At 41.0% G+C, this 19207-nt stretch overlaps 2 protein-coding genes across 5 annotated transcripts in view; one reads left to right on the top strand and one right to left on the bottom strand.

Moving 5' to 3' along the window:
- KCTD9 (potassium channel tetramerization domain containing 9) overlaps positions 1 to 4370 on the bottom strand; it is a 43980-nt gene extending 39610 nt beyond the window's left edge. Inside the window, exon 1 of one of the 2 annotated variants that reach the window (XM_044225122.1) lies at positions 4302 to 4370. Coding sequence is in view for 1 of the 2 variants with exons in the window: in XM_044225120.1 (XP_044081055.1) it covers positions 4120 to 4167 (48 nt within the window). In the remaining variant the exon portion in view is untranslated. The other variant, XM_044225120.1, reaches the window with a different exon arrangement.
- Positions 4371 to 4971: 601 nt separating this feature from the next.
- Positions 4972 to 19207, top strand: part of CDCA2 (cell division cycle associated 2) — a 50603-nt gene continuing 36367 nt past the window's right edge. The window contains exons 1-4 of one of the 3 annotated variants that reach the window (XM_044225115.1): positions 4972 to 5159; positions 5793 to 5856; positions 5952 to 6125; positions 7248 to 7402. In XM_044225115.1, the coding sequence (XP_044081050.1) occupies positions 5793 to 5856; positions 5952 to 6125; positions 7248 to 7402 (393 nt within the window). In that variant the 5' untranslated portion in view covers positions 4972 to 5159. Of the gene's footprint in view, positions 5338 to 5792; positions 5857 to 5951; positions 6126 to 7247; positions 7403 to 17699; positions 17763 to 19207 lie in introns of those variants that run through there. The other 2 variants (XM_044225114.1, XM_044225116.1) reach the window with 2 other exon arrangements.

The raw sequence follows: 19207 nt of genomic DNA, 5'->3' as shown, positions 1-19207 counted from the left end.
CAACATTTCTGACCTAATATCAAAGCCAGAAGAAAACACTTATGTCCTAGATAAAGAGTGTAAACATCAGTATAAAAGACCTATCTCCCATCCCATTATGTCTGTAGTGAGCTGGCATGGTTCCTTGTACAAGATGGTACTCAGTAAGTTCTGGCTGAAAAAGTAAGATATAAAAAGGTCTGTGACTTGCACAGCCTATTACTAAATATTCTGAAGTTAAAGCAACTCTTGTTCAAAATTTACAGAAATTTTGAGCTGACATTAGTTATTCAGAAGCCACTTAAAACATTCAGATGTCTGAGTCCTCATTTCAAATTCCTTAATGCTATTTACAGAGAATATTAAAAAGAGAAAAATGGGAATTCTGAGGCATACGGAGAAAGGATGAGAGGATACACTGATCCTTATGGAGCAACTAAAAAAAAACAAATTTGAAGATCCCAATTTTTTAGAAGTATGGCCTTCAAACATTTTTGATTATGTACCCCATCAGTAAAACATTTTTGGGCATGTCCTCAAACATTTGTATTGTATATTTATTTACTTATATATAAAGTTTATGCCATGGTCAGAAAACACATATGATTTCCCAAATGAGGACCTTTATCGACTTTCAATATGCTGCTGGCTGGTAAATATCCCCTAAATATCATTAAATTTAGGGAAATCATGCCAAATGTAAAATTGATTTTTAACACTGAAAACAAACAAGAAAGGAAAAGAAAAACATCTTATTGTCTTCATACATTGGAAAATATTTTTAAACATCTTGCTAATTAGGGTGACCTCATCTCATCATCAGCTTATGTTTCAAAGAACAAGATACACTTAGGGAGTGGCTTACAGTTAAAAACAGCTACTAATTAGGACTTTAAATAGTCTTCTTAAAATTCAGCACTTCTGGGGGTGCCTGGGTGGTCTAGTCAGTTGAGCATTCAACTCTTGGTTTTGGATCAGGTCATGATCTCAGGATCATGGGACTTAGCCCTAATTCATGCTCTGGCACTCAGTGGGGAGTCTGCTTGAAAGATTCTCTCCCTCTGCCTCTCCCCCCACTCGCACATGTGCACGAGCGCCCTCACATAAATAGGTAAATCTTTAAAAACAAAAACAAAAACAAAAAAACAACAACCCTGACACTTTTGGACTTCTTAGGTCCAGAATTTTTTTTTTTTTCTTTTCCAAAATCTCATGGTTTATATTTGGAGAAGTGGTAGCTCTGCCATCTTCTCATTGTTTACTTGTGTTCAGGTAAGTCTTCAGTCTGCAGCTTTGAAGGAATCTTTTAAAGCCACTTGGCATTTTGGTAAAGGTTAATTTAGTTAAAACTGGATAATGTGGGGTGCCTGGGTGGCTCAGTGGGTTAAAGCCCCTGCCTTCAGCTCAGGTCATGATCCCAGGGTCCTGGGATTGAGCCCCACATAGGGCTCTCTGCTCGGCGGGGAGCCTGCTTTCCTTCCTCTCTCTGCCTGCCTCTCTGCCTGCTTGTGATCTCTGTCAAATAGATAAATAAAATCTTAAAAAACAAACAAACAGACAAAAAAACCTGGATAATGCAATCTTAACCTGCACTGTATGCTTTGGTTCATCACAATACACCAACATGAACCAATCGGGGAAGAAGTTTTCACATATGAACGCACCTCCTTCTCTCAGTAGACTTGAGACCACCTGACACATTCAGTAATGGAAAACATGTGTGTCTTTACGGATTAAAAAATCAAGTTTTCATATAATTATATATTTCCAGGTAAAAATATAAATAAAAAGTGTAATATTTCTTCTTAAACTCCCCTGGCTCCTCTTGCACACCCTCTGTGGTGTACCACCTCACTCTGGCAAGCACTGTGTTAGAGCACGCACAGCCCTCTCTACAACTACAACATCAAAGCATGTACTAGTGACACTTAATGTTCATTCAGTATATAGAAGAATCACGGTAAACATATGATGTAGTTCCCTGCAGTAACTCTCTGCCTCTCCAAGCCCAGGCTTTAGGGCCCAGCCTGGCAACCACAGAAGCAGCTTTATAGGAGGGAAACTTATTTGAAAAAAGAGACACTAATCTTTTAGTTTAGAACAGGAAGCAAAAATAGAAGCTAGGTTAATAAGGAGAGACTGAAAGTGACAGATACTCCAGCTGCTGGATGGGAACTCAAACTCTAATAGTAGTGCTCTGTTTCAGCATGTCTTTCATGAACATCGTGCCATGATCATGCCAATCCTGGCTAACTCTAGTCACCTTATTTACATAAACATGCAAGCTGTTAACGTATTCTGTGCTCTTTTGTCAAATAAGAGTAATTACAGTTGTTGTTTTTTTTTAATCAGCTGGAGAGAGAGGAAACACTGAGAACTTTGGCAAAGAATATGTTTTCTAATTGAGTAGTAAGGATTATAGTATGATCTGTTTTTAATATTGAATCATAATAGTATTCTTTCGCCAGTCTGGGTCTTTATGATCTTCACAACATAAATATATTTATCTTTATTTCCTTGAGATGTGTTTTTTTTTTCCCATCTTTTGAGACTTCCTTCAAAATATTCTTTAAAAATTTAAAAATTTAAACCCCAAAACCTAATCCGGTCAAAACGAGATTGCTTTAAAATATATATGGTAAGATTAACATACCGATCTTTGAAAGAACAAAATCCAGTGGTTTCAGAGGAGAATTAGAGCACAGTTAAATATTTATGACTGAGTCTAAACATCTTGTCTTTCAGAGAGAAACAAAAAGATGCTAGATAAAAAGGTCAACCAAAGGTCTGTTTTTGAGAACATATTACAGTTGTTTGGCTATACTAATTTTTTCTTCCAGTAACAATGTAAGTTTTAGATTATTAGTAGCTAACAGACAAACAGGTTTAGAAAGTTAATGGTCAGAAATAGTATGAGCCCTGTGAAGTATATTTTGAAGTAATATTTATGAAAACTCAAGAACTTGAATATATGCCAGTTGTTTTTATACATTAAATCTCTAAAATCAGAATTACACAAAATTATAGACAACAAACTATACATGGTTCAAATTTTTGGAGCAGATTTATTTAAAATTTCAGAGTAGTTCGAAAACCATTTTTTATACCAGGGCACAATTACACTATTTAAAAACGTACTGTTTCCAAAACATGCAAGAAAGGAAGTATTGTATTCTGGCAAATAATATAGTGAGGTCAATTTACCTTTACCTTAGACTCTAAGGCATAGTTACTTCTAGATGTCATTTAGCTACATCATAAATGTCTGCCTTGAACTCAAATTTTCCAAAGAAGCCGAACAAGTTCCATGGGTGGGGCAAGAGGCTTGAGAAGGAACAGGATTCATTTTGGCTTGTTCCAGCCTTGGAAAAAAACATTTGGTACCACACCCTCAACAAAGGCCTAACACAGCAACTAGTAATCAAATCAACCCATTTTGGCCCATTGTGACAGTCTTCTAAGGAACTAAATAGAATAAAGCAAGGCAAAATAAAAAAGTGAGTACGTAAGTTTGGCGGCGGCGGGGCTTGGGGCGCCTACAAGATAGAGAGGTAGGAACCATCAAGCAAATGTCCTTAATTTTCAATCTTCTATTTGCCCTATGACAGAAGGATATTTGACTTATCCACCGACAGACAATTTTATTCTTTCTACCTGATCAACCTTCCGAGTCTGCCTTAGTTGTTAACCACCACTTTCTGGAGCAGACCATTAGTCAGCACCAAGGTGGCAACGAGCGCCCTTCTACAGCCAGGGGTGGGGGGCAGCAGGGTCTTCCGGGAGGAGGTGGAAAGAGGAACACCAGCACCAAGCGCTCAGGTGATAGCGGCCCTCCCCTCGCCCTCCGAGTCCTCCGCTTTCCAGGACCCACACCTGGACGAGGGAACGATAAAGCACAAGCTGACCTGCGCTGGCCCCCAGGGCGGCGGGGGGAGTCGAAGGGCAGGCTCCCGCCAGGAATCCCGCGGCTTGGGAGGAGGCCGCGGGAACCCGACATTCACCTCCCGGACGTCCTCCACCCCGGCGCACGCCCACCTCCCAGCCCCTCTCCCCAACTTCAGCCCTCTGCCCTGCCAGCCCGTTCCGCGCTCCGCTGCCCTCTCCCCCCACAGGCGGCCAGCCTCCTACCGACCTCCTTACCTTTCCATTCTTGGGGCTGCCGTTAAGGAACAGGGTCACCCGCCTCATCGCGCTGCCCCCACTGGGTCCTGAGTGAGTCGCCACCCTCCCACCTGGCTCTCCTCCCACCTTTTTCTTCTCCCGCCCTACCCCTCCCTCCACCCACTCGGACTCTCCTCCCTTCGCCACCTTCCTTTTCTTACAGAGACACACTCGCACGCACTCTCGGTCCCACACCCCAGGGTTGGCTGGTCCTTCCTTCCCACCCCGCCCCTGGGCTTCTCAGTCAGCCTGGGACCCTTCCCCCACCTCTCCCAAACTGACTCTAAGATCCACCAATCAACCGGCAGCACCGGCCAGAACTCAGCCAATTATCGCCCTGCACTGGGTGGGCTCATACTAACCCAGCCCAGGTGGAGGGAGGGAAGAGAGGTTGCAGTCTTGCAGACGGGAAGGGTTATCAGCCAATCAGCACAACCTGGAGCCGAACGGCGGCTCTAGGCGTTACTGAGCAGGCGCAAACCCCATACCAGGTAGCACTCATCTGCATAGGGAGGCGGGGTTGAAAGGAAAGAGGTGGAGCCCTAACAGGGACCCATACAAGTCAGCGCCTCCGCCCACCCTCTCAAACCACGGACTAAACGGCCGCTGTCCGGACTGGATGATTGGGCAAGAGCCCGCCCGTCTTTCTGCCAGGATTGGCCCAATGTCCTTTTCGAAGTTTGCAGCATCCAATTGCAAAGCGAGGGCGGAGCTAAGGCGTTAACCGAAGGGTTCTTCCGCGAGATTCTCGCGGAAAGTAGTCCCCCCTGGATACAGATTAGCAGCCCCTCTCTCTGGTTGGCGCGTCACCCGCAGCTAGTGGTGGCTTCTCTCGAGCTCACCAAGCCACTCCTGGTCCTGGGAGGACTAGGTACAGGCCCGGGAGAGTTCGGGGTGCGCGTGGACACGTGTGGAAAGCGGCGGCGTAGAGATTCCTGGAGCAACGCCGACGCCAAGGAGGCGGGGCCGGCGATTTGAATCTGGCGGCGGGCGGCGGGCAGCGGCCGGCGGAGGAGAAGGTGGGGATCGCGGACGGCTGGGTTGAGTTCCTCGGGCCGGACGAGGCAGCTCCCGGCGGCCGGCTTGGCGGCCGACAGTTGCCTTCTCGAGCGAACCGTCAGCCCTTGCACGACACTCAGGCGGTGGAACGTTCCAAATACACGCAGTGGGAGGAGAGCCCAGCTGCGGGAGTGAGAGGTAGGGCAGGGGCCCTGGTCCTGCAGAGCTGCTTCTGGGCCGTGCTTCTCAAAAGCGTGTTCTCACTTATCCTGCTCCACGGAGATGGTGGTCCTCCTGAGATCCGAGCCGGACCCCCCGCCTGCTTTCTAAAATGCAGGTTTCCTGGAGCCCCGCCAGACCTACTTAATAGAATTTCTGGGAATCCGCAAAGCTGTGTCTGTAACAGGGTACCCAGATGATTCAGATGTTCGCCAAGGTTGAAAAACCATGGCTCCTAGTGGGAGGTCTGCTTTGTTGCATTCCCCAACAGCAGTTTCCTGCATTTGTCTTTTTGAAAAGCCCTCAAAATACCCTCTTGGCCTCTATTTTCATGCCTGTATAGATTGTGTATAGATTAGAATTCAGTCTTGAATGAGAATCTTGATCAACTCTTTAATCTCGGAAATGGCTCTTTTTTTTTTTTTTTTTCCCAGATGGATAGCAACCCCAAAGACAGCGAGCATCTTGAAACCAAGGAGCCTGCTCTTCGTGATGATGGTATGTAGTGATCTGTTGCCTCCTTGTAAAATGTGAGGTTTAGGTGTTTGATTTCATAATGATGTTTGGCCCTCACAACATGTTGTCTGTTTCAGAAAATTCCTCTTTCATTTTGGGAAATGAGAATCTTGTAACTCCTCAGAAGCATGAACCTGAAGTGACTCCTGATGGTTGCACACTGGATACTTTCAAGTCACCTTTGGACTTTTCCACAGTAACAGTAGAGCAATTGGGAATTACACCTGAAAGCTTTGTAAAGAACTCTTCAGGTAAAAGAAGTTTATTGCAGTGCTTTTGAAGTTTAAAAATAACTTTAACGCAGTTTTGTGCATCTAATCTACTCTCTCCCATTACTTTGACTCTACAAATGTTTTGTTAGGGAGATTTCTGTGAATATGCACGGTGCAACTAGCATAGCAGAATATTCGGTTCCCAGGGCAAGCAGCATAATGTTCAACAATGTGCCCAGTGCTCAGACTGGGAAAGAATACACATGTGAATCATTTTTTGACCTGATTCCTCTAAGTAGTAATAAATTTTATGCTTACATATGGCAAAAATAGGAGAAAGTTGAAGAGCTATTAAGAAAGATTGGGTATGCCTCTTTCAAAATCACAAGCAAAGTTGACTTGGACGGATCTGCAAGGAGTAGAAATGAAATTCATCTGTGAAGTCTGATTTAGCTAGGAGAGGAAATAAACGTGAAACTGGGAGTAGATTGGAGAAGAGTATTTAGAAGTAGAAGGTGAAGGAAGGCTGAAAAGTCAGAGGGCACTAGACTGAATAATGCATGATGTAGACAAGACACAGTGATGTGCCATTCTGTTTCCATTCTCAAGAACATTATCCATAAGCCTTTAAAGAAAAAACTGGATTCATTTTGTGCTCTTTAGCATGTGGCCGGAATGCAGCGTAGTGTGTGGAAGGTGGATTGGTTTCTCAGAGAAAAATGATTTTGAAAATTGAGAACATGGGAGTGCACGTGCCAAAGTGGAGCGAGCTTTCTTTTCAGTTCTTGGGGATAAGACAGACTAATTCCGAAAAAAGAGAAGTTATTAGTCCAAAGCTAGACATTACCCATTCCTGTGTGCAGGAAATATAAAACAAAAATGAGAACTATTAAAATATGTATTTATGTGCTCATTCCACAACTCTCTAATCAGCGTTTTCTATGTGCCAGGCACTTCCAGAAGCATGGAATAAATCAATAAACAAAGATCCCTATCCATCTGATGATGTGTGAATAACTTCCTCTATAATTCTCTGTTTAGATTTCCGTAATAGGTACTTCTCGTGTTCTCTCTTAGGCTGGTATATTACAGGGAATTCAGTACATGATTACTCATGATAGCCTTGTTTTGTTCCAATGTAAAAGACAGTTTTCGTTATAGGAAAGTCCTCATCCTACCTTAAAAAATCCAGACGACGTTCTACAATCGGTGCTCGGGGCTCCCCTGAAACAAACCATCTTATTCGTTTCATTGCTCAGCAGCGGAGTTTAAAGAAGGCAGAGAAGTCTCCTTTGACACAGAATTCCCCTTTTCTGGTATGGTATTCTAACTTCTGTCATGAATTATCTTACGAAGCTTTCATACAGTGTTTCTACCTTCTTGTGCATCTCATCTGTTTTTGGATCTGGGGAGGTAATGTTTTCTCTGTCTTTATGACGAGTGTTCAGTTTTCATTGAGAGTGATATTGAGCATGGTTATGTTAAAAATCAGGAAATCCTGGATAGAAATGGTTTTCTAGAGGAGCTATTTTATTTTGCAGGGTTTTTTGTTTTGTTTTGTTTTGGCCAGTTGATGTTTTTCTCTACAATGAAGTGAGGTGGTGTTTTGTTTTGTTTTTTAAGATTTTATTTATTTATTTGACAGACAGAGATCACAAGTAGGCAGAGAGGCAGGCAGAGAGAGAGGGGGTGGAGCAGGCTCCCTGCTGAGCAGAGAGCCTGATGCGGGGCTCGATCCCAGGACCCCGGGAACATGACCTGAGCCGAGGGCAGAGGCTTAACTCACTGAGCCACCCAGGTGCCCCGAGGTAGTGTTTTTCAACCTTTTTCTTTTAATATTTGTTCTTGAAACATCTTCATTTTTTTTGACTCCTGCATGTTGGCATGTAGGAGTAAGAATTCCCCCAGGACAAAATATATTTGGGATAACCTGACAAAAAGGAAAAAATTGTCTTCTGATGAGGAAGGATATAACTATTTTTGCAGATTTTTTTTTAAAGATTTTATTTATTTATTTGATAGAGATCACAAGTAGATGGAGAGGCAGGCAGAAAGAGAGATGGAAGCAGGCTCCCTGCTGAGCAGAGAGCGCGATGCGGGACTCGATCCCAGGACCCTGAGATCATGACCTGAGTCGAAGGCAGCGGCTTAACCCACTGAGCCCCCAGGCACCCTATTTTTGCGGATTTTTATAAGAATAATCCATGTTCCTAAAAAGTCAATAGTGTACAACTGTGTCTATGAAAGACACAGTTAATGCTTCCCCTTCTTGAAGGACAGCTATTTATATTGTCTCTTTTGGTACTGGCCTTCCTATTTTATTTATTTTTTAAAAAGAATTTATTTATTTATTTGACAGAGAGAAATCACAAGTAGACTGAGAGGCAGGCAGAGAGAGAGGGGGTGGAGCAGACTCCCTGCTGAGCAGAGAGCCTGATGTGGGGCTCAATCCCAAGACCCTGAGATCATGACCTGAGCCGAAGGCAGCGACTTAACCCACTGAGCCACCCAGGCGACCCAGGCCTTCCTATTTTAAAATGTACTTTATTGCCACTTTTTTATTTTTCAGTTTTAGACATAATGCACAAGGCTACATAGTGCAGTGGTTCTCAGAGATTATCTGACATCCCAGGGAGCTCTGCGTCCCCTTCAAGAGGTCTGTGAGGTTAAAACAGGTTTTTGTAATAGCACCGAGGTGTTTGCCTTTTCCCTCTATGTTGTTTGCATTCACAGCACAGAAGCAATGGTAGATAAGATTGAAGGCACCAAGCCATCATTTTATTCCACACTCCTAAGCCTTCACAGGGAATGATAATGCCAGGTTCACTTAATATCCCTGATAATGATGCAGTGAACATTGTAAATTTTATTCTCTACCCTTGTGTTATGTGTGATTAAAATGGGAAGTATGCTTCAGGCACTTCCAAATTACATACAGAAGTATGATGGATGTTCTGGAAAAAAAAATCATGTGTGTAATTGTTTTGAGCCATAATCTGAACTCTGGCCACTTTTTTTCATGGAGCATCATTTTTACTTAAAAGACTGACAGTCATGCTTAGTCAGACTTGGAAATGTGAATAATGTTTTTTCAGAAATGAACGGTGAACCTGCCACCTCAAGGAAAAATGGAAATGTTTCTTACTGCTTAAAAAACTTGAGTTTTTTTTTTTTTTTTTAAAGATTTTATTTATTTATTTGACAGAGACAGATCACAAGTAGGCAGAGAGGCAGGCAGAGAGAGAGAGAGGAGGAAGCAGGCTCCCTGCTGAGCAGAGAGCCCGATGCGGGACTCGATCCCAGGACCCTGAGATCATGACCCGAGCCGAAGGCAGCGGCTTAATCCACTGAGCCACCCAGGCGCCCGTAAAAAACTTGAGTTTTCAGGAGAAAATTAGAATTTGGAAAACTTCTGCTCAGCACCATGAGTTTGAGAACTTCCCACTAGCTAAACTTTCCTGATAAGATCAGTGGAGATATTAATGAATGTGATTTTCTTTAATACTACACAATAAAAGGTGTCAACATTTGGAAGATCTGCAGAAGTAAGTGAACCAGTATTTCCCTAATGACCAGTGCATGCAAAATATACCCTCAAGTTGCAAGAGACTCATAGATTTTAGCCCACAGAATATGAAGGTTCTTTGATAGAATTTCATATTTGACATTGCAACTGACTTTTAGGAAATCTTTGGGTTTTATGTTTCGTGAAAGGAAGAGTAGCCACAATTCTGGAAAGCCTGTTAAAACACTCTTGATAGCTATAGTGCACATGAACTAAGAGCCTTTGGTGTTCTCAATAATTTTTAAGAGTGTAAACACTTTCTGAGAACTGCTGTTAGGGTAGGTATGAACATGGACTGTGGAGCTATTTGCTGAGGTTTGATTCTTGGCTTTATTGTTAATTAATTGTGCTTTTGGCAAGTCACTTAATTTTTCTTTTCTTTCCGTTCCCTCCCTTTCTTCCTCCCTCTTTCTTCCTTCCTTCCTTCCTTTCTTTCTTTATCTTTACAACTGTTATGGGGCTCAAACTTACAACCTCGAGATCAAGAGTTGGGTGCTTTACAGGCTGAGCCAGCCAGCACTTCAAGTTACTTCTTTGTCTCTGTTTTCTCACGTATAAAATGGGGGTGAAAATAATAGCAAGGTTTTCAATGAGGATGATTAAATTAATAGAGGTGAAGTACTTAGATCTGTGCCTGAAACATGGTGTGCTTTGGATTTACTATCATTGTAGTTATTTCTGTGAAAAATGAGGATTTTTCTCTTATACCTCCTGGCCATAGCTCTCCTAACACTATCCCCTTCCCCATCTTCCAATACAATTATAATTTTTGTTTGAATTAAGACTTCGTGTGCATTAATTAACCATGCAGATATTTTTCACAAACTGCTGTGTGGTATGCTATGTTCCATTTCTTTTCTTACACAAGTTTTATTTTTCCTCTAGTTAATAAGTACTTTTTATTATTTTTTGGTTTAGTCTTTTATCACATAATTTCATCCCCAAACTTTGACAGTTATCTGTTAACCTTAAGGATCTGCAGGTTCTTTTCTTTTTCCTTGGTGTTCTCTGTCTTCTGTTGGCTTGGTTGCCTTCTGGGTCTGTTGGTCAGCTGTCACTTTGTGACTTGCTTTCACCATCCCTGGTGATTTCCTTTTCTTCCTCTGTTTGGATTTTCTGTTTCCTTGTTCACATATCTTTCTTCTTGTTTTACTAGCTCATTTTTCTGGAGCTTCTGCATATCTGATGACGTTTACTCTACTAGCACATTTGGATTATAGTTTGTCTTACTATAGAATCTAGGTTGCACATATTTCCCATCAAAATTTGAAGGCATTGCTCCATGGTATTTTAGTTTACAGAGATGAAGAATCCTATTCATTCATTCAACACCTATTTTGATTCCCTATCTTTTGTATGGCCTGTTTTTTCATTTTAAACTCTGTTCTTGTATTAAATAAAGAATATTGTGGCCTGTTAGGGACATTCTATTTTCCTGGATGTTTTCGTCCTCCTCTTGCAGGATCTCTTTGCCTTCAGGTTCCATTTTGCTACCTGATTAGTTCAGACTCTGAGTCATGCTCAGATCTTCCTTCAGATATCTAGTGATCCTTGACACTCTGTTCATTTTTAAAAGTGAGACTCTTTAAAAACTTGACTGAGAGGTCAGGGTGCATGGTCCAGTTTTGTTAGCCAGTGGATTTCTGTGTAGACATGGCCACTTTTTCACTGGAGGAACTCCCAAGTATCAGAATCCCGTGGTACTTTTCTTTTGGCAGATCTTTTTTCCTCTGGAAGGAATTCCTGGGGTATAAACCTGAACCCCCCGACTCTGGAAATTTAAGTGTCGAAAATGCCTGCAAGTCAGAAGTTCACCAAGAAGTCTTGGATGGCCTCTGTTTTCAGTGCAGATCGTTCTCTCCTTAGCTGTTTGTGGAGTCTTAAATCATGGAATCCTGAATCTCTGAATCTCTGTGTTCCCTCCAGACCGTAAAGGTCTTTTCTTCTTTACGAAGAGATCTGTGGGTTCAAGTGCTACTGGTAGAGTTTCAGTGTTCCTGTTCTGAGTTCTGCCCTTGACCCTGGTTTTCAGAAATACCTGATACATTAGATAGCTGAGCCTTCCTGGGGTCTGCTGCAGGTCTGCTTATTTCCTGTTTTCAGAATGCGTAAAAAGTCCCTGCCATTTTCAGGTTTCTCTGGCCTAAGTTCCTTTTTTGTTGACATTCCATATGTGCTGTTGATAATTATGGTTTTTTTGTATGCATATAAATATATATATGTGTGTGTATAAATGTATATATGAAAACACCCCATACCCATGATAGTGATTATATGTATTAAAAGAATTCCTTGAATATATAGCTCTAGTATCTAGCATTGTTAAGAGTAAGGGCTTTCCATGTGAGCAGTTTTTATGGACAATCAGTGCTGTCCTTTGACCTTTCGAGATTTGCCTCTATAGTAAATACCCTTGATGTCTCTTCCAGTTCTCACCCTATCTCTTCTTCCCTTGCTCAACAAATTAATTCACTGCATAAATAATATTAGTTCACATATTCTAATTTACTGAAGTTTCCACAAATATACTAGTAGGCCTTGTTTTTTTCTTTCTGTAAATTATAAGGGCCTCTATACTTACATATTTCATCTTTTTTCTCCACCTTCTCTTGCTTTATTTTTTGAAGATTTTATTTATTTGAGAGAGAAAGAGAGAGTCAGAGCACAAGAGCAGGGGGAGGGAGAAGTAGACTCCTTGGGTTTCGATCCCAGGACCCTGGGATTATGATGTGAGCCAAAGGCAGATGCTTAACTAACTAAGCCACCCAGGCACCCTGACCTTCTCCTGTTTTAGAAAGAAAATACTTTAGAGGAAAAGTTAAAGGGCAGTGGCTCTCCATCTTTCCTCCACTACCCTTGCTTTCATTCTTGAATATTTCAATAAGCACATGGTTGATCATCCACCATCCTGGCAAGTCAAGCTCCTTGACTTCTGTAGCTCCCATGATCTTTTTTACCTCAGGCATCTGCTTATGTGCTTACTCGGCTACTGTTGCACCTTTGAGATCTTCTTTCAGCCCACCTCACTCTGACCCAGATTTCATCTTTCCAGTTTACTTCACAGTTCTCTCATCCTGTCGAAGCCTCCAGACTATTGATCTCACCACACCTGTACTATCTACTGCTCACGTTATGTCTTCTCTCACCCTTACCCAGTCTAGATCTATGTTCTAACCCTCTGAAGTTTTCTTGCAAACACATTTTTTAAAGTTTTAAAAATTTACATAAATAAAAATATTACGTATGCACATTGTTTAAGGAAACAGTACTTTAGGATTTATTTATAAGAACTACGGTGTGCAGCTGCCTTTTTTCCATGTTTGCTTTCCCGGGGCTCTCATTTTCAACTTCTGTAGCTGTTGCTTTGGTAGTTGTTTTCATAGCTCTTAATTTTCCTTGCAATTCCTTTTTTTAAAAAATTGAATTCTAATTGAAATACAACATTAGTTTCAGGTGTACAATGTACTGATTCAAAATTTTATACACAGTTGAGCCTTGAACAGCATGGGGATTAGGGGCACTAACCCCCATGATGTCGAAAATCTTGACTACTAGTAGCCTACTATTGACCAGAAGCCTTACTGGTAACAGTTGATTAACACATATTTTGTATATTATATGCACTGTGTACCATGAAATATACAATAAGCAAGAGAAACGAAAATGTTATTAAGAAAATGAGAAAATACACTAACAGAATGGTATTCATTGGAAAAAAAGCATCCATATGTAAGTGGATACTTGAAGTTCAAACCCTTGTTGTTCAAGGTTCAACTGTGTTCCGAATTGATCACTGCAATAAGTGATTGTATCCATCGTACAGTTACAAATTTTTATGTGTGTGATAAGAACTTCTAAGATCTATTCTTATCAACTTTCAAATTTAGAATATAGTAGTATTAATTAGAGTCACTGTGTTCCACCTTACTTCTCTATGACTCATTTTATAACTGGAAGTTTGTACCTTTTGACTCCTTTTACCCATTTTGTCGACTCCTGCTTTTGGCAACACCACTCTCTCCTCTGTAACTATGAACTCCTTTTTTTCTTTCTTTTTAAACTTTGAGCTTCCACATGTAAGTGTGACATTGCAGTATTTGTCTTTCTTTGACTTATTTCTGTTAGCCTAATGCCCTCAGGGTTTGTCCATCCATGTTGTCACAAATGGCAAGATTTCCTTCTTTTTTTCTGACTGAAAAATATGCTATTGTGTATATACACCATATCTTCTTTACCCATCCATTCACTGATGGGCACTTATTCACTGATGGGCACTTAGGCTGTTTTTGTATCTTGGCTATTGCAAATAATGATAGATTGAACATGGGGGTAGATACTTCCTTTCAAGTTAGTGTTTTCATTTTCATTGGGTAAATACTCAAGTAGAATTACTGAATCTTATGGTCATTTTACTTTTATTTATTTATTTTAAAGATTTTTATTTATTTATTTGACAAAGAGAGATCACAAATAGGCAGAGAGACAGGCAGAGAGAAAGAGAGGAGGAAGCAGGCTCCCTGCTGAGCTTGATCCTGGGACCTTGGGATCATGACCTGAGCTGAAGGCAGAGGCTTTAACCCACTGAGCCACCCAGGTGCCCCTACTTTTATTTTTTTTTTTGAGAGACCTCCATACTGTTTTCCATAGTGACTGCACCAATTCACATTCCCAGCAACAGTGTACAGGGGTTTCCTTCATATCCTTGCCAACACTTATGGCTTATTTTTTTTAATAGCCATTCTGATAGATGGGAGGTGATATCTCTTTGGGTTTTGGTTTGCGTTTCCCTGATGATGAGTGATGTTGAGCATCTTTTCACATGTCTGTTAACCATCTGTGTCTTTGGAAAATGTCTGTTCTGATCTGCCAATTTTTAAATTGGATTGCTTGCTTTTTTTGCTATTGAGTTACATGAGTTTTGGGTTTTTGTGTTTTTTTTTGTGTTAAGATTTTGTTTATTCGCTTGACAGCACAAGCAGGGGGAGCAGCAGGCAGAGGGAGAGGGAAAAGCGGTCTCCCTGCTGAGCAAGGAACCCAATGGGGGGCTGGATCTCGGCACCTGGGGTCATGACCTGAGCCTGAAGGCAGATGCCCAATCAACTGAGTCACCCAAGTGCCCCAAATTACAGGAGTTCTTTGTATATTATATCAACCCTTTTGTCAGTTATGTTATTTGCACATATTTTCTTCCATCCAGTAGGTTGTCTTTTTGTTTTGTTGATGGTTTCCTTTGCTATACAGAAGCTTTTTAGTTTGATATAGTAAATAACATTTATTTTCACTTTTGTTGCCTTTGCTTTTGGTGTTAAAACCAAAAACCCTTGCCAAGACTGGTGTCAAGTTGCTCACCACCTATTTTTATGATTTCATGTCTTTCAACAGTTTGAGTTAGTTGTTGTGTAGGTGTAAAACTGTGGTTTAGTTTCATGGCTTTGAATGTGGCTGTCCAGTTTTCTGCATGACATTTTTGAAGAGACTGACCTTTCCCCATTGGATCTTCTTGGCTCTTGGTAAATGCCACTGGAATTTTGTTGGTAATTGCATTGAATCTGTAGATTGCTTTGAATAGTACGACATTTTAATGATACTCTTCCAATCCGTGGGCACAGAGTATATGTCCATATATTTACATCATCAGTTTTTTTCATTAGTTTCTTATGGTTTTCCTTGCATAGGTCTATTACTTCCTTGGTTAAATTTATTTCTAGCTGTTTAATTCTTTTTGATGTAATTTTTTTTTTATTTTGGTTTCCGCTAGTTCATTAGTAGTATATAGAAACACAACAGACTTTTGTATGATGGTTTTGTATCCTGCAACTTTACTGAAATCATTTATTCTAATGTTTTTTTTTTTTTTTTAAGATTTTATTTATTTATTTGACAGAGATCACAAGTAGGCAGAGCAGCAGAGAGAGAGAGGGAAACAGGCTCCCCCCTGAGCAGAGAGCCTGATGTGGGGCTTGATCCCAGGACCCTGAGATCATGACCTGAGCTGAAGGCAGAGGCTTAACCCACTGAGCCACCCAGGCACCTCTATTCTAATGGTTTTTTAGTGGAGTCTTTAGTTTTCTATATTTATTATGCCATCTGCAAATTGTGACAGTTTTACCCGTTTCTTTCCAATTTGGATGCCTTTTACTTTTTGTCTAATTGCTACTATTTAATCTTTCAGTATAAAGACATTAACTATTAACTTCCCACTGTGGATGGTAGAGAATTAGCCCTTCTCTCTTCCTTATGCTTTCTATCCTACATACACATGTGTACTTCCCATTCTCCACAACTTCCTAATAGTTGGGTTACATAAGTATTCAGGTTTTATATTACTATGACCACACAGGTCATACTGAGCTTGTTTTTCTTCTACAATTATGTTATGCTCCTTTTCATTTGGTTCATTTTCCATTAGTACAAACAAATCTTAGTATCTCTTTAACTCCTTGTAGACCTCCAGGCATCCCATTTCTGTGCCTCTTCATCACCGCAAAACTTGGTGAGCGTATTGCTTGTCTGTCTTGCCCCACTTCCCTTCTCCCATCCTCTCTGTGGCTGCTAGCCACGCCAACTGGGCTTTTGTTTCTACCACTCTGTCAGCAAGACTCTTGTCACCATTGATCCCTGGCCAAGACAAAGATTAAATCTAAGCATGCATCGTACCTTTCCTCAGCTTTTGCAGTCTTCAACCACTCCCTCCTTTACACACCTTCTGCACTTGGTTTATAGGATTCCATTCTGACCTAATTTTCCTTCTTTGTCATAGGTCATTCCCTCTGTGTTTCATGTGCTAATTCCACCCCTGCTTCCAGTTTTTCCTTAGAAATGCTTGAGTGCCCTAGGGCTCCCCTCTGTCCCCTTTTGTTTGCTTTCCTTAGGCTACCTAATCCCTTCCCATGACTTCTATCATCAGCTGTAGACTGACTGCAAAATGTCTAACTTTGGCCCAGAGCTTCATAGAACACTAGACTGTGTTAGATATCCAGTTGCCTATTCAACATCTTCACTTGGGTGTTCTTATAAGCATTTGGCCATAGCCAAAGTGTACATTTCTTCTCCCTACCAGCTTCTCCAGCCCGCTTCCCAGTTGTAGGACATGGCACCATCATCCAGTTGTTCAGGCCACTACCTATTAATGTTCCTTGGTTTCTTACTTCCACATCCAGCACATCACTACCTATCAGAACCCTTTTAAGTCTGCATGTCCCACAGCTCCACTGCTACAACAACCCTCATATGTTTCCTGCCTAGGTTACCAAATGCACTTCCTAACTGCTCTCCTCAATTCCCTCCTTCCCTAATCCACCCATCATCCCATAGAGCAGTCAGAGAGAGATTAAATCAGATCATTCCTTCTGCTGCTTAAAACCGTCCACTGGCTTTCTGTTATGCCTTGAATTAAACCCAGACCCCTTCTTTGAAGCTTGCAGCGCCCTTCCTTATCTGAGCCTTGCCCACCATTAGCCTCATATCCCCATCTCCTTCCGTTTCCTGGGCATGATGGGTTTTTTTTTTCCCTGCTGCATCCTGTTTTTTTCATCCAAGCTTTTGTTACTACAGAATGCCTTTCTCCTCCACTGCCACTTTCTTACTGTTACTTTTTTTTTAATTTTTAAAATTTAATTTAATTTAATATTTAATTTAATTTTTTTGCAGTGATCCATAATTCGTGGTTTCCTCACTGTTTTGGTTCCAGCTTGGCTATTGCTTTTGATAGGATGCTTTTCTGACTCAAGCCAGAGCAGCACTTTTACTTCATCACGTTCCTTTTTCATCTTCTCACTAGCACTTCCTGTACCTGAAACTACATTAATATGTTTTCAGAATTTCTGTCCAAAGTGTGATCCACCCCCACCCCCCCCACTCTATGTCCTGAGCCCTTGGAACAATATCTGGTACGTGGAAGGAATGTTGTTGACTAAAAAATGTCATAAGACAAAAGAATAAAGCAATGCATTTTGAATGTTTTGTTTCCCTTATATATTCCCATTCTCCATCAGGAAATAGAGAAAAACAATTCTAACTAGGGATCTTGCATTTGTGTTAGGCAGCATTTCAGTGCTTTAACCGATCCCTACCGTGTTCAAATGGGAGGACCCAAAAGAAGCCCATTGGAGGTAAATTGTATGACTTTGGGATAACCTGTTTCTTTTCTCCGTATCTCATAGAGAAGAGTTGGCCACCAGCTTTTTATGAATGTTGTGTGTTATGTCATAAAGGTTTACATCATCAACCATATTTGGATTTAAAATATTGTTATTATGTAACAGTTCGCTTTGTGAATGTATTTAACTGGGAATAGAATCAAGTGTGTGAACAGATCCACCATCAAACATGGCTTCAAACTTTTAACTGATTTTCCTCCAGATGATATCATAAAGGGAGGTAATTTTTTACTTTTACCTGTTGGTATAATTTTTAAATTGTTATTAGCTCCAAATTACTGGAAATATTAGACTAAATAGTAACGGGGGGGGGAACTGGATAAAGAACTTAATAATTTATGAGTAACAGAACTCTTTAATTGTATGTTACTCGCATGTATTTGGCACTTCTCTCCCTGCCAGTGTCCATGAAATTGATGGCTCCTTGGCTAAAACCCTGTTAGTAGAGTTTCCAGAGCGCTCTTGTGCTTAAACCATCTATTTGGCTTTGTAGTTTTAACATACAACAGCTTTTAGTGCTGAGGAAGTAAGTTCCTGTGAAATCAGGAAAATTTAGCTGGGGAGAGGGTAAGTGTGAAGGTGGGTCTCTGAACTGCTCCCGGAACATCTGCGTCTTGTCCTGGCCTCCTGGGGAGGGGGTGTGTATGGACAGAAATAGGCAGTCAGATTAGCTTGGATTGACTTGGGTATGTTGAGACCCTCATGTGTCATGCAGATGGTTTTCAGTGGAGATATATATATATATATATATATATATATCTGCCACTTTGGAAATTTCACCATATATATATATATATATATATATACACACACATACATACATACATACATACATACATACATATATATGTGTGTGTGTGTGTATATATATATATATATATATATATATATATATGGTGAAATTTCCAAAGTGGCAGGTTCTTCTTTCTTACGCGTCTCTGGATTCAGTGCTTTCTTGAGTTCTCCATGTAATTGCTTACTTAGACTGACCTCTCAAACATTTTTGTGCTCAACTTCTTTCCCTTTCCTAATCTGATTCATCGAGACTGTCTCAGATTACGAACTCAAAGTTAGGAACTCTAAAAGAGAGACCTTAAGCTCTGTAGGAAGAATCCTTTTAGAGTTCTTAGCCCTCAGATAACTGGGGATGTATTTTGCACAGGTGCTTTTTTTAAAGCTGTTCCCCACCTACTCCAGATTTCTGTCATGTGTGTGGCTTGACTAATAACAGTATTGAGCCAGGTTGTACGTCTAGACATAACCACACAGCTGTTCTCTGGGCTTGGGTTGAAAACCGAGGGAGGAGCAGAGGAGAAACCAGGGTGATGGCAGCACCCGAAATACTCAAACTGAAAATACGTGATTCAAGGGAGAAGAGGCTCTGCCACACTCATTAC

The sequence above is a fragment of the Neovison vison genome, chromosome 11 (assembly GCF_020171115.1).
Source record: "Neovison vison isolate M4711 chromosome 11, ASM_NN_V1, whole genome shotgun sequence".
Classification (NCBI taxonomy): domain Eukaryota; kingdom Metazoa; phylum Chordata; class Mammalia; order Carnivora; family Mustelidae; genus Neogale; species Neogale vison.
The sequence above is the reverse complement of the archived record's forward strand: the minus strand, read 5'-3'. Positions and strand labels throughout refer to the sequence as shown.